Here is a 14,532-nt window from a genome sequence, read left to right on the forward strand (position 1 = left end):
AAAAAAAAAGAAAAGAAAAGAAAAGAAAAAAAAAAAGAACGTAGAAGAGAAGGTTTACTTGTATTATCATTTTTGTGACCCAAACATTCTGACTTTGGTTAATTATTCATTTTAAGCATTAGGTATGAAAAATTGATATAGGTGAATTACTCTTCCATAATTGCCATTTGGACCTATGCATTTTTAAAGAATATGCTACTATAACCTCCCTTTAATTTATTTGCTTAGTTTTTATTTGTTCCCACAGTGTTTCTGAATACTTGATCTTTCCCATTTCAATTTAAATTGCTGTCCTTGTTCAGTTCCTACCAAAAGTCTCTCAACTTCAATACAGAAACAGATCACTAGGGGATCTTGTTAAAATGCAGATTCTGGGGTGGGGCCTGACAGTCTGCATTTCTAACAAACTCCCAAGATGCTGATGTTACTGGTTCTTCTGATCACACTGAATTGAACAGCAAAGATCTAACATACCTTGCATGTAGAAGTAAGGTTGATCCCTTCAGTATATGGAATCTGTTTTCAATTATCTGTGACCCTTTAGCTTCTAGAAGTCAGTGGAAAATTTTGTATTACTGGCTGCTACCAAATACACGAAATAGTAGATTTATTGCTCCTTACAGACTTAAAAATGTTTGATTATTTGTAGGTCACTGCTTAAAAATGATTTCAATGCTATATTTATCAATGTGTGTGTACATTTTACATATTAAATATATAAACTATATCTCTTCCAATGTCTTTGAAGAAAAAATATTGTTGGTACTTGCTAAGCTTTAATTTGTAGCATGCAGACAAACATACATCTCTGATCCACAGCTGTTAGTCATTAGGATCCTATTGTATATTCTTTTATGGTTATACAAACATAAAATCACAGATATACTATATACAAATTAATAACTAGCTTCCTTTTAATGTTTCTTCCTGTGTAATTAGATATTAGCAATGAAAATATTAATGCTTTTCATTTTTTTTTTCCAAACAGCTCAGTCACTAAAAGAATTTGCAAGACTACTCATTGCAGTAGAAGAAGAAAGGCGAAGACTGGTAAGTCTGTTCTGTATTTCTTAAGAATATTGCTTTGTTTCAACATATTAAAGCATAGACCTCCTGAACTAGAGAACTTTATACAAGGCCTTATGATTTGACACATCTACTAATTGTGACATGTATTTTTGAAACGATTTGTGACTATAATTATCATATATTGCTAATAAGATATACCTTTTTTCTAATTATTTTGTTTGCTTCGCATATGTAAACTACCTTTAATTGGTTTCAATTTACTGTTCTAGAGATTAAAAATATTGAACAGACTGCTATTAAGAAACCTATTCTAATTCAGCAAACATTTAGAGGTTATAACAACCTCAGTGTTGTAACACAGACATGTTTCAAATGTTTGAGACAATTCATGGAAGGAGGAACTTACTTGCCAGAGTAATGTTAAAAGGTAACATTTGAGTTGAACCCTGAATTTGGGAGAATTTTGCTAGGCTGGGAAGGATAGGGAAAGCATTCTATATTGATGGATGAATATATGCAAAGGTATTAGAGCATAGTTACTGGTGAAACACCCATTCAAAAATATAATTTTATGCCCAGTGTTTTCAAATATCTGTGATGTTCTCTGTCTATGATGCAATGTCCTCATCTGTAATATGGGAAAAATAGTAGTATATATCCCACAGGATTGTTGGAAAGCATCTGTAGCAGCACCTGCCACGTAGTAAATACATGTTGATGGTGATAACGATGCTGATAGTTACAGTGAGGGTTATGGACTTATCTAAAACATTATCTCTGATTTAACTGACCTCACTGTCCATTTGGGGGATCATATACACACATACAGCCATACTTCATTTCTTTGTGCTTTACTGTAGTGCATTTTGCAGATAATGTGTGGTTTTTGTTTTTCATTTGTTTTGTTTTTCTTTTCAAATTAAGGGTTTTGGTAACCCACATTGAGCAAATCTATTGGCACCATTTTTCTAACAGCATGTGTGTACTTTTTGTCTCTGTGTCACATTTTGGTAATTCTCTCAATGTTTCAAATTTTTTCTTTAGTATTATATCTGTTGTGGTGACCTGTGATGAGTGAATGTTGGGATTACTGTTAGGACTTTTTTGGGACTCCACAAACCCTACCCAAATAAGACTGTGAACATAATCAATAAATGGTAAGAGTGTTCTGACTGTTCTACCAGCCAGCCATTCACCCATCTCTCTTCCTGTCCTCAGATCTCCCTATTGCCTGAAACATAAATATATTGAAATTAAGCCAATTAAAATCTTTACAATGGCCTCTAAGTGTTCAAGTGAAAGGAAGTGTCATGTGTCTCTCACTTTTTTAAGCCAAAAGGTAGAAATGATTTAAATTTAGTGAAGAAGACATGTCAAAAGCTGACATAGGCTTAAAGCTAGGCCTCTTGAACCAAATAGTTAGGAAAGTTGTGAGTGCAAAGGAAAGTTCTTGGAGGAAATTAAAAGTACTAGTCTATTTTTTTTTTTTTTTTGAGGCGGAGTCTCGCTCTGTTGCCCGGACTGGAGTGCAGTGGCCGGATCTCAGCTCACTGCAAGCTTCGCCTCCCGGGTTTACGCCATTCTCCTGCCTCAGCCTCCCGAGTAGCTGGGACTACAGGTGCCCGCCATCTCGCCCGGCTAGTTTTTTTTGTATTTTTAGTAGAGACGAGGTTTCACCGTGTTAGCCAGGATGGTCTCGATCTCCTGACCTCGCGATCCGCCCGTCTCGGCCTCCCAAAGTGCTGGGATTACAGGCTTGAGCCACCGCGCCCGGCCAAAGTACTAGTCTATTAAACCCACAAATGATAAGAAAACGAAACAGCATTATCACTGATACGGAGAAAGTTTTAGTGTTCTGGATAGAAGATCAAACTAGCCACATTTCCTTAAGCCAAACCCATTGAGAACAAGTCCCTAACTTTTTTTAATTCTTTTTTTTTTTTTTTTTTTTTTTTTTTTGAGGTGGAGTCTCACTCTGTTATCCAGGCTGAAGTGCAGTGGCATGATCTCTGCTCACTGCAACCTCTGCCTCCCAGGTTCAAGTGATTCTCCTGCCTCAGCCTCCTGAGTAGCTGGGATTATAGGTGCACCCCACCACACCTGGCTAATTTTTGTATTTTTAGTAGAGATGAGGTTTCACCATGTTGGTCAGGCTGGTCTCGAACTCCTGACCTTGTGATCAGCCTGCCTTTGCCTCCCAAAGTGCTGGGATTACAGGCGTGAGCCACTGCATCTGGCCCAACTCTTCAATTCTATGAATGCTGAAAGAGGTAAGGAAGCTGCAGAAGAAGAGTTTGAAGCTAGTAGTGGTTGGTTCATAAGGTTTAAGGAAAGAAGCCATCACCATAACATAAAAATGCAAGGTGAAGCAGCCAAGTGCTGATATAGAAGCTACAGCAAGTTATCCAGAAGATCTGGCTGAGATCATGGATGAAGGTGGCTATACTAAACAATGGAATTTCAATGTGGACAAAACAGCCTTCCCTTGGAAGAAGATGCCATCTAGGACTTTCATAGCAGTAAAAGAAAAGTATTCAGTGTCTGGCTTCAAAGGATGGGCTGATTCTCATGTTAGGGGTTAATGTGGCTGGTGACTTTAAGTTGAAGCCAGTGCTCATTTACCATTCCAGAAATCCTAGGGCCCTTAAGAATTATGCTAAATCTACCCTGTCTGGGCTCTAGGTGTAGAACATGGAGCCTGGATGGGAGCACATCAGTTTGCAGCATGGTTTGCTGAATATTTTAAGCCCACTGTTGAGACCTGTTGTTCAGGGGGAAAAAAAAAAAGATATCATTAAAAATATTACTGCTCACTGACAATGTACCTGGTCACCCAAGAGCTATGATGGAGATGTGCAAGGAGATTAGTGTTGTTTTCATGTCTGTTAACACAACATTCATTCTGCAGCCCATGAATCAAGGAGTAATTTTGACTTTCAAGTCTTATGATTTAAGAAATACATTTTTGCAAGGCTATGGCTGCCATAGATTTTGATTTTTTCTGATGGAGCTCATCAAAGTAAACTGAAAACTTTCTGGAAAGGATTCATCAGTAGGAGTTGATTCTAGTAATACATGCTCACAAAGAGGTCAAAATATCAACTGAAGTTTGGAAGAAGTTGATTGCAACCCTCATGGATGACTTGGAGAGGTTCAAAACTCAGTGAAGTAAGTAACTATAGATATGATGGAAGATTTAAGAGAACTAGAACTTAAAGTGGAGCCTGAAGATGTGACTGAATTGCTGCAATCTCATGATGAGACTTAAATGGATAAGGAATTGCTTCCTATGGATAAGCAAAATACATGGTTTCTTGAGATCAGATCTACTCCTTGTGAAGATACTCGTTGTGAATATTGTTGAAATAACAACAAAGGTTTTAGAATACTATGTAAACTTAGTTGAGAGTGCAGTAGCAGGGTTGACAAGATAGACTTCAACTTTGAAAGAAGTTCTACCATGGGTAAAATGCTATCAAACTGTAATTCATGCTACAGAGAAATTTTCTGTGAAAGGAAGATTCAGTCAATGCTACAGACTTCATTGTTGTCTTAAGAAATTACCACAGCCACTCCAGCCTTCAGCAAACACCACCCTGATCAGTTCACAATCATCAACGTCAAGACAGGAGTCTCCACCATCAAAAAGATTATGACTTGCTGAAGCCTCAGGTGATTGTTAGCATTTTTCAGGCATGAAATACTTTCAAATTAAGGTATGCACACCATTTTTTTTAGACAAAACACTATTGCACACTTAGTAGACTACAATTTTACATAAATATAATTTATTTGCACTGGCATCAAAAATTCATGTGACTTTTTAAATTTATTTAGTGTACCAGGAAATTGTAAAGGGACTATATAATTAATTATAAAACCACTGATTCAGATTAAGTTTTTTTATTGATAAATCATGAATATTATATATATATATATTTGTTAGGTTTGACCAAAGTCTTCAGTATGTTGAAACAATGAGTAAACAAAAATATTGGCTGGACACAGTTGCTCATATCTGTAATCTCAGCTTGAGGAAGATTTACCATATTTAGGAAGATGAATATGTCATCCTGGGAGATTAATGACTATTTGCAGAAAAGAGCCCAAAGAAACATGGATTTTTGAAATGGAACTTCCTCTTGTCTCCTTCTAACTTTAAATATTGAGTTTTTTTTTTTTTTCTTTTTTTACGTTTCTGCTAAAGCCAACTAAAACGCAGTTTTAATGCAACAGAAAAGCACCTGAGAAAATAATGGAAAGTATGTTTCAGAACCTTTTGAGGAGAGTATAGTTTATTCTGTCTCATGCATCTCACACACCTTCCATAATGCAGGATTTTCCATAGTGTTGATTGACACCTGCCATCATGTGGCTAGGAAGAGAACAGCATTTTAATGGCACAAATATAAGAAATAATCTAAAAGCTCTTTGTACTGACCTTAATAAAATGCTTATTACTTAAAAGGTGAGGATCTGGTATCAATTATTGATATATGCTTTTTAAAAGGTGCATCTTTATTGGAAATGCTAGAATTTTTCCACATAAAATGCAGCAAGCGCTTCAGTGATTTTGGTTAGACGGTGTCATTGAAAAGGTGTCTTTGTGGTCAGACTCAGACTACCCCTAATACAGAGAGGGGCTTCTAAACCATGTAAACTTCGTGGTAACGTCTTCTCAGTTTCTGTACCACTACAGAAACCAGTCTTTTTCTTTAGATCACAGCTGACTTGGCTATGCAAATGCCACCATTTCGTCTTAGGCTGTTCAAAATTAATTTGAACCAATGTTAACATAACAAGAGAACTCCCTGGAAAAGGATGAAATGCTAGGTTGTGGCCTTCTGGAAGAGATATAGGTAACCTCTTCTTTGTTGTTTGTATTGAAATAGTGAAGTTGACTCTTTTGCCTCCATGCCACTGGAGGTGATAGTGCCACCCCCTAAATCCCTGGAACCTCACCCACCCCCATTTCTCCCTTCTTTATTTTTTTTGAGGCAGAGTCTCACTCTGTCTCCCAGGCTGGAGTGCAGTGGTGTGATCTTGACTGACTGCAACCTCCACCTCCCAGGTTAAAGTGATTTTCATGCTTCAGCCTCCTGAGTAGCTAGGACTACAGGCGCACACCACTTTACCTGGCTAAATTTTTTATTTTTGTTTTTTTAGTAGAGATGGGGTTTCACCACGTTGGCCAGGCTGGTCTCAAACTCTTGGCCACAAGTGATCCATCTGCCTCGGCTTCCCAAAGTGCTGGGATTACAGGCATGAGCCATTGAGCCTGGCCTCTCCCTTCTTAATACACTCCCTCTTGCCTGTTCTCCAGCCCTATGGGTTTCTTTCTGTTCCTCTTCGTGTGTCACTACAGGCTTCTTTTGAACTTACACCTTTGCCCTTTCCTCTGCCTTGGACATCCTCATCCATATCCCATCATGATTGGCTCCCTCTTGTCACTCAGGCTTCATCCCACATATCTCCCCTGACCCCCTGTCCTTTCCATATAGCCTTAGTTTAGTCCCCTTGAGTTCTAACATTATAACAGAAATACCTGCTCTCATGAAGCTTGCATTCTTTTTTTTGAGACAGTCTCGCTCTGTCACCCAGGCTGGAGTGCAGCGGTGCGATATCAGCTCAATGCAAGATCCGCCTCCTGGGTTCACGCCCTTCTCCTGCCACAGCCTCCCAAGTAGCTGAGACTACAGGCGCCCGTCACCACGCCCAGCTAATTTTTTTTTTTTTTTGTATTTTGAGTAGAGACGGGGTTTCACCATGTTAGCCAGGATGGTCTCGGTCTCCTGACCTCGTGATCTGCCCACCTCTGCCTTCCAAAGTGCTGGGGTTACAAGCGTGAGCCACCACGCCTGGATGAAACTTGCATTCTAAGGGGAAGAAGCAAACATTAAACAAATTATGTCTGGTGGTGATAAATGCTAAAAAGAAAAATAATGGAGCTGGTGGGGGATGTTGCTGTTTATGAAGGTGCCTGTAATCTCAGCAGCACTTTGAGAGGCCAAGGCAGGAGAATAGCTTTGAGGCCAGGAGTTAGAGACCAGCATGGGCAACATAGAGAGACCCCATCTCTACTAAAAAAAAATTAGATAGATTTAGATGCCTATTGTATATCTAAGTAGCCTTGTTTGGGGAGCAGCTAGATGTATGGTTCTGGAATTCAGGGGAGGAGCTGGGGCTGGAGATATACATTTAGGAGCTGTCAACATATGTGAGGCATTTAAAGCTATAGGAATGGGTGAGATCACCTGGGCTAAGAGTGTGAGACAGAAGAGAAAGGGTGGGAGGATAGAGCTCTGAGGTTCATCGAGTCCACAGTTTGATCAGATGTGGTAGAATCAAGGTAGAGTCTAATGTCCTCCTAGGGGACATCAGATCAGTAGGAGAACTGAGAGAAAGCTTTTTGGATGACTTGATCAAAACCCGTTTCTTCACTTGCATGTAGTAGAGATGTTTGACCATAACAGACATGCGTTGTGGACCCAGTGGCTGCAGCATTCCTTTGGACAGAAGGTCCAAATTATCTGGTCCACTTTATGCTCTTCCTTTACCCTCCAATCATTGTCTGACCCCGGGGCCCCTCACTTTCTAGTACAGTCCCTGACCTTGACAAATGATTTCTTGAGTGTTTAGCAATGTAGATTTTTTTTCTTGGCTATATCTTTGTCACCACTGGGGGAAGCTTCAACTTCAAAATATTTTACCTAGGGTTTATCTTAGAGGATTTATACCAGTGAACTGATTTCTTTTATTTTTCGTTTTGATGAACATGAGAACTACCATTGCCCACAACATTTCACGTTTGCCTTTGACCTGTGTAAGTTACAAATTTTGCTTTAGATTTCCCAGTATTTGTATATTCTTTTAGAGACAGAGTCTCATTTTGTCCCCTGGGCTGGTCACTGTAGCCTTGGATTCTTAGGCTCAAGTGATCCTCCTGCCTCAGCCTCCTGAGTAGCTAGGATTATAGACATGTGTCACCATGGCCAACCAATTCTTCAGTTTTTATCTTTTTATTTTTATTTTTCAGAGATTGCGGGCCTCAACATATTGCATAGGCTGGTCTCGAACACCTGGCCCCAAGTAATCATTTCACCTTGGCCTCCCAAAGTGCTAGGATTGCAGGCATGAGCCACTGTGCCCAGCCTGTCTTTTTATCCTTGAGTAATAAAAGTACTTCCCTGAAATGAACTAGTTGCCTAGGTATTATTTTGGGACAAAAAAAACTTATAGGGGGACTTAGAAGAAAAATTTATAACCTTCATTAAAATTTCAATAATACTCTCTTTGTAAGACTGTTAAGGCCTCTATTTTTCTTTCACTTTTGTTTTAAAACATAAAGTTAATAAAGTTAATGGGAGTAAAATCAGAATAGATTTAGATGTTTATTTTCTAACTTCTTAATTTTTTTTTTGAGTCAGAGTCTCTCACTGTCACCTTGGCTGGAGTGCAATGGCGCGATCTCGGCTCACTGCAACCTCTGCCTCCCAGGTTCAGGCGATTCTCCTGCCTCAGCCTCCTGAGTAGCTGGGATTACAGGTGCCTGCCACCACGCCAGGCTAATTTTTTGTATTTTTATTAGAGACGGAGTTTCACTATGTTGGCCAGGCTGGTCTCAAACTCCTTACCTCTTGATTCACCCGCCTCGGCCTTCTAAAGTGCTGGCATTACAGGCGTGAGCCACCACGCCTGGCCTAGATATTTAAGAAAGAAAAAAGTGTGTCGGTAACATCAGTTGATTTTGAGCTTTTGTGTGAGCTTCAAGAGATATGAAGAATCTTTTAGTGGTGCTCAGTGCATTAGACATCGGGAATATGTGTCTGTTGAACACCTAAAATGTGTTTGTTGTTATGTGCCTTGCATTATATTTCTATAGGGCAGCACTGCTTTAGATGATGATAGCAACTGACACTGAACATTCCAAGGTGCAAGGCACTGCTGCAGTTGCTTCATTTGTTTCAACTGATTTAATATGCACAGCAGGCTTCAGAAGTGTATGCTATCAATGTACCCATTTAAAACGAGACGAAACTCAAAGGCACATAACTAATACATGGTATCGCAAGGGTTTGAACCCATGCTGTGGGGATCTGGAGCCTTCATATAAATCAAAGTGTCACAAACTAAGACTCTATTTCAATTACAGAGTCCATTAATAACAATAACATATATTGTTGATATCATATGTAAGATGTGCTAATAAGTACTTTAGATGTATTACTTCAATATCTTACAAAAATTAGGGAAGAAGGGAAGAACATAGTCATAAGTTTTGAAATTATCTTAATTTTCAACAAGTTCATCATATTGTTACTGAAAAGGGATCCCGATCCAAATCCCAAGAGAGGGTTCTTATACCTCATGCAAGACAGAATTTGGGGCGAGTCTGTAAACTGAAAGTTATTATAGATGTCAAGAAACAAAAGAATGGCTACTTCATAGGCAGAGCAGTGGCATGGGCTGTTCAACTGAGTATACTTATAGTTATTTCTTGATTATATGGTAAACAAGGGGTGGAATATTCAGGAGTTTTCTGGGAAAGGGGTGGACAGTTCCTGGAACTGAGGATCCCTTCCCTTTTTAGACCATGTAGGGTAACTTCCTGACGTTGCCATGATATTTATAAGCCATCATGGTGCTGGTGGAAATGTCTTTTAGCATGCTAATGCATTATAATTAATGTCTAATGAACAATGATGACCAGAGGTCGCTTTTGATGTCATCTTGGCATTGGTGGGTTTTGGCTGGTTTCTTTACTGCATCCTGTTTTATCAGCAAGGTGTTTATGATCAGTATCTTGTGCCAACCTTCAATCTCATCCCGTGACTAAGAATCCCCAGCCTCCTGGAAATGTAGCCCAGTAAAGTCTCAGCCTTATTTTACTCCACCCCTGTTCACGATAGAATTGCTCTGGTTCAAATGCCTCTGATAATACTTAGGCATATATTTCTGTGAAAACTTTATCCATCAATCCTTTGACAGTTCCCACATTAAATTTTTGACATGTAAGATCTAAAAATGTTCAGTGAATCTGATAAATCTATTTAAGTCTTTCCCCCATTCTTGAACCCAGAATTTATGAAGTAGTAGAATATTTTAAATGTTGAAAAAATTGTGTATCCCCGTTTCTCCTGATGAAAGTTTTCCCTGTATTTATTATTTTTGCTATACATCTTTGTTTTGCAGCTATGCCCTCGGTAGGTGATACTAATTAATCTTAAGTTTCTGGCTTTGGTGCTGTTATATGCTTAAGTGTAATTATCTGTGAAGTAATCCAGTTTCTTTTATTGTCTCATGTAAATGAGGCACAGTATGCCAAAATTCCACATGTATGAAAACGGATTATGTTTCTGCTATGTCTTAGGTTAACTTTTATTAGAAACAAATTTTAGGTATGTTGGCCTCCATAGCATCATTTTTCTACAGTGATTTTGCCTGAAATTAAAACAAACAAAAAAAAAGAATAATACATCATCTCAATGTCCTGCATGTATGAAGTTCTGATTTTCACGTTTACTGAATTGTGGATGCTTTCCATCTCCTGATTTCCAGTTTTCTGGTGAAATATTAAGATAGGATTGAGAGGTGGTAGATCATATACAATTTATTGCAACTGTAATAATAGTGGCTTTTATATTTTAGTGCTAACAATAATAAAATTCATTTTTAAATTTCTTATTTGTTTATTTATTTATTTTGGGGACAAGTCTCACTTTGTTGCCCAGGCTAGAGTGCATTGGCACGGTCTTGACTCACTGCAACCTCTGCCTTCCGAACTCAAATGATTCTCATGCCTTGACCTCCCAAGTAGCTGCCATTATAGCTGCCCGTCATCACGCCTGGCTAATTTTTGTATTTTAGTAGAGACAGAGTTTCACCATGTTAGCCAGGCTGGTCTCCAACTCCTGACCTCAGGTGATTCACCTACCTTGGCCTCTCAAAGTCTGGGGATTATTGGTCCCTCATTTGTGTTTTTTAATTGTGCAAAGAGCTTTATATACATTTTTTTTTTCTTTTGAGACACACTTTTGCTCTTGTTGCCCAGGCTGGAATGCAATGGCATGATCTCGGCTCACTACAACTTCTGCCCCCCAGGTTCAGGAGATTTTCCTGCCTCAGTCTCCTGAGTAGCTGAGATTATAGGCGTGCACCAACATGTCTGGCTAATTTTTGTATTTTTAGTAGAGATAGGGTTGCTCCACATTGACCAGGCTGGTCTCGAACTCCTGACCTCAGGCAATCCCCTCGCCTCGGCCTCCCAAAGTGCTAGGATTACTGGTGTGAGCTACTGGGCCTGGCCTTTTTATGTATATGTTATTTGATCCTTACAACAATCTGAAACAGCACAGCCTCTAAATGGGTTACTCAGTATGATGTAGACCACCAGAAAGTGACCACACTTTATGTATAGGACCCAATTCCAGGAGTTGGGGCTTGCAGCTCATTGTTCTGTTCTATCCCATGTCTTCTCTCTTTTAGTTTTGATTTTAATCACCTTGTGGTCAGAGATCTGATCTTTTCTTTTTATATTCTTATATTCCTTGTATATGTTAAGCGTTCCGAAAACCATCTTGGTTATTCAAAATTTAGCATAGTGTTTAGTAGTACAAACTCCTTGATAGAAAAAGAAAAGGTAATTGTTGAGAATTATCAGTTTTCTTTTCACCATTTCTCAGATTGTTTGAATTAATTCATTATGGTTAAGTCTGACAGATAAATAAACTCTCTTTGGAAAAAAAAATCATTAGTGAGAAGTAATTGAATAGGATAATTGCTAGGATTTCAGAAAACTGAAAGTGTTCATATTTATAGATTATATCTTTTGAGTCTGTAACTGAAAATGACTTAAGACTCTTAATGATAACTACAAATGTCTGTCAAAATTCAAAACATGCCTCAGAATAGAAATAATACAGTGTTTAGACAATGAAGCCTACCCTGGCATGTGTCCTTTTAGCCATTTCACTGCTCGTTAACAGAGTATATTAAAGAGGAATTAAAGATATAGAACTGTGGCCAGGCATGGTGGCTCACGCCTGTAATCCCAGCACTTTGAGGGGCCCAGGCGGGTGGATCACGAGGTCAGGAGATCGAGACCATCCTGGCCAACATGGTGAAACCTCGTCTCTACTAAATATATATATATATATATACACACACACACACACACACACACACAAATTAGTCAGGCGTGGTGGCATGCACCTGTAGTCCCAGCTACTCGGGAGGCTGAGGCAGGAGAATTGCTTGAACCTGGGAGGTGAAGGTTGCAATGAGCTGAGATTGCACCACTGCACTCCAGCCTGGTGACAGAGCGATACTGTCTCGAAAAAATAAAAAAAAAAAAAAAAAAAAAAGAAAAGTGTAGAACTGAGACTTTTTGTAGTGCTTTTTACTAGCTCTTGCAATAATACTTGGAAAGAAAAGAAGGTGGTATTTTTCCTTAGTAAAATTCAGATTGTATGCTATTAGGAGTTCTGCTGTCGTAGCATGCAGTCAACATAGAGAACTGAGCTGACACTAATTTTAACATATGTTTGTATTTTGCTATCCAGCTTTATAATCATCTGGGCATGAATTTTTTTTCTTATGATTAATGCTAGTCTGATAGCTTGTATTTCATGGTTATATATTCAATTGCTAAATTTAAAGATTTGTAGATGCATACGTGCAAATAGCCATCCAGTCTTTCTACTTTCCTGTTTCCCAAGACCCTCCCCTCCTTTTTTTTTTTTTTTTTTTTTTTTTAATATATATTTGACATTGACTGTAGGGAAGAATTTAAAGGGAACTTTTTTTTTAACCAGATAGTGCTATTGAAAAAGCAATTCGTTTAAAATAGGATACTCTGAATACAGTGCTTTCTTATTCTTCTGACTCTTTTTCTGTCAAGATGTAAAGTGTATTGAATTTTTTTTTTTAAGTTTTGCTGTTTTCCTATGAATCTTTGGGTGTCAAGGTTTCTTGTTGCTTTTGGCTATGAATATGAGCTACCACACAACACCTGCACTTCTGGTCTCTTTCATCGCATCTCTAGTTCTTTCGTTTTCCTGCCTTTGGCATTTATCCTAGTTTATTTAGTAAGTTTTACTTTGGAGTCTTGTAATTGCACATCATATTGAAATCTTTGCATTTTTATCTTTGCACTTTTGAAACTACGTTTACTCTCTTTGTGGCCATCACTTTCCATCGGTATAGTTGGGGAAGTGCTAGTCTTTATTCCATTCATAAACCATGTTTTGATGTTCTTCTTTGATACTTGGGAAGTACAAAAATACTTTGATATTATAAAAGGTAAATGTATATAAAGTTATTGTGTCACTGTCCCTTAAAAGTTTAACATCTGGGTGATGCGCTTAATTTTAACGGAAAAAGTAAACCAAAATAGGCGTGAGGTAGACGAGCAAAATACCTGTAAAAGATATCCTGAAGGGAAATTTTAAATAATGGTAACAAAGCTATGGATGAATGGGAAATATCAGGTGACAGGCCAACCAGATATTCAGAAATAAGGGAGCAGTTTCTGGTTAACCCAATCCTTTTTGTCTTTGCTTCTGATTAAACCATAGAGTGTATTTATGCACTACGGAAGAAAATGCAAATTTAACTTGATAATTTGATACATTTAATTTCCAAAGAAAGGGCAACAAAAGCTTTTTAAAATTAAACTTTTTTGAGATAATTATACATTCACTCTTAACTATGAAACGTAACTAGAAATCAGGTGTATTTCTCCCAATGGTAATGCCTCATAAAGTTATAGTAAATAGTTCATTACATTTTACTTGTTATAGTAGTAATTAAAAATAACAAATTATTCATAAATATTCCCTTTTTCCTGGAATCAGGATTCATAATTTGAAAAGCCTAACTCTTAGGGGTTCTTATCAAGATGCTATGTTACTTCATCCTGTGATTTATCTCTGTGTCACCCAGGATACTCATTTGCAAGTCAAACAGGAAATTGATTGGGAAGACATTGGGGCAGCTTTGTGGGATTAAGAAACAGCCAGAATCACAAACTCTAAGGCCTCTAAGAGGTTTTTTATCTCTTCCTCTCATTTGCTTATCAGCCTCATTCTGTTAGCTGGCTTCTTCCACATGGTGAGTCATAAACATTGTACTAAACCTCACAGAAATTGTTTCTAGAGAGGATTGTCTAGTTTCTTGTTTTAAGACAAGATGAAGAAGAAAGAAAAAGAAAAGAAGAAATGTAGGAGAGACTCCGATTGGCCCAGCCAAGGTCACTTAAAGACGCCTGACCAATTACCCAAAGTTAAAGGGACAGAATATGTTGCATAGACTTTAATTTGAATATAGAGCTATTTTCAGAAACAAAGGAATTATTGTGAACTGGGCAATCACTCCAACTCTTGTCTATTATAATATGGCAATGACCTTAAGAAATTTCCGGTTAACATTGGCATTTGAACAGAATACTATGATAGTTGTGTATGAAATTTTACAAGACTTAGAAACATGTTAATGCACTCAAAC

General features: G+C 38.1%; 1 protein-coding gene across 1 annotated transcript in view; it reads left to right on the forward strand.

Annotated features, from left to right (window-relative positions):
* The window catches only part of ARHGAP42 (Rho GTPase activating protein 42), a 315,746-nt gene that overhangs the window by 107,960 nt on the left and 193,254 nt on the right, over window positions 1-14,532 (forward strand). Inside the window, exon 3 of the mRNA XM_033204701.1 lies at window positions 989-1,050. Within this exon, the coding sequence (XP_033060592.1) occupies window positions 989-1,050 (62 nt within the window). The remainder of the gene's footprint in view (window positions 1-988; window positions 1,051-14,532) is intronic.

Source organism: Trachypithecus francoisi, unplaced genomic scaffold (genome assembly GCF_009764315.1).
Source record: "Trachypithecus francoisi isolate TF-2019V2 unplaced genomic scaffold, Tfra_2.0 Lachesis_group8, whole genome shotgun sequence".
In the NCBI taxonomy this organism is placed as follows: Eukaryota; Metazoa; Chordata; class Mammalia; order Primates; family Cercopithecidae; genus Trachypithecus; species Trachypithecus francoisi.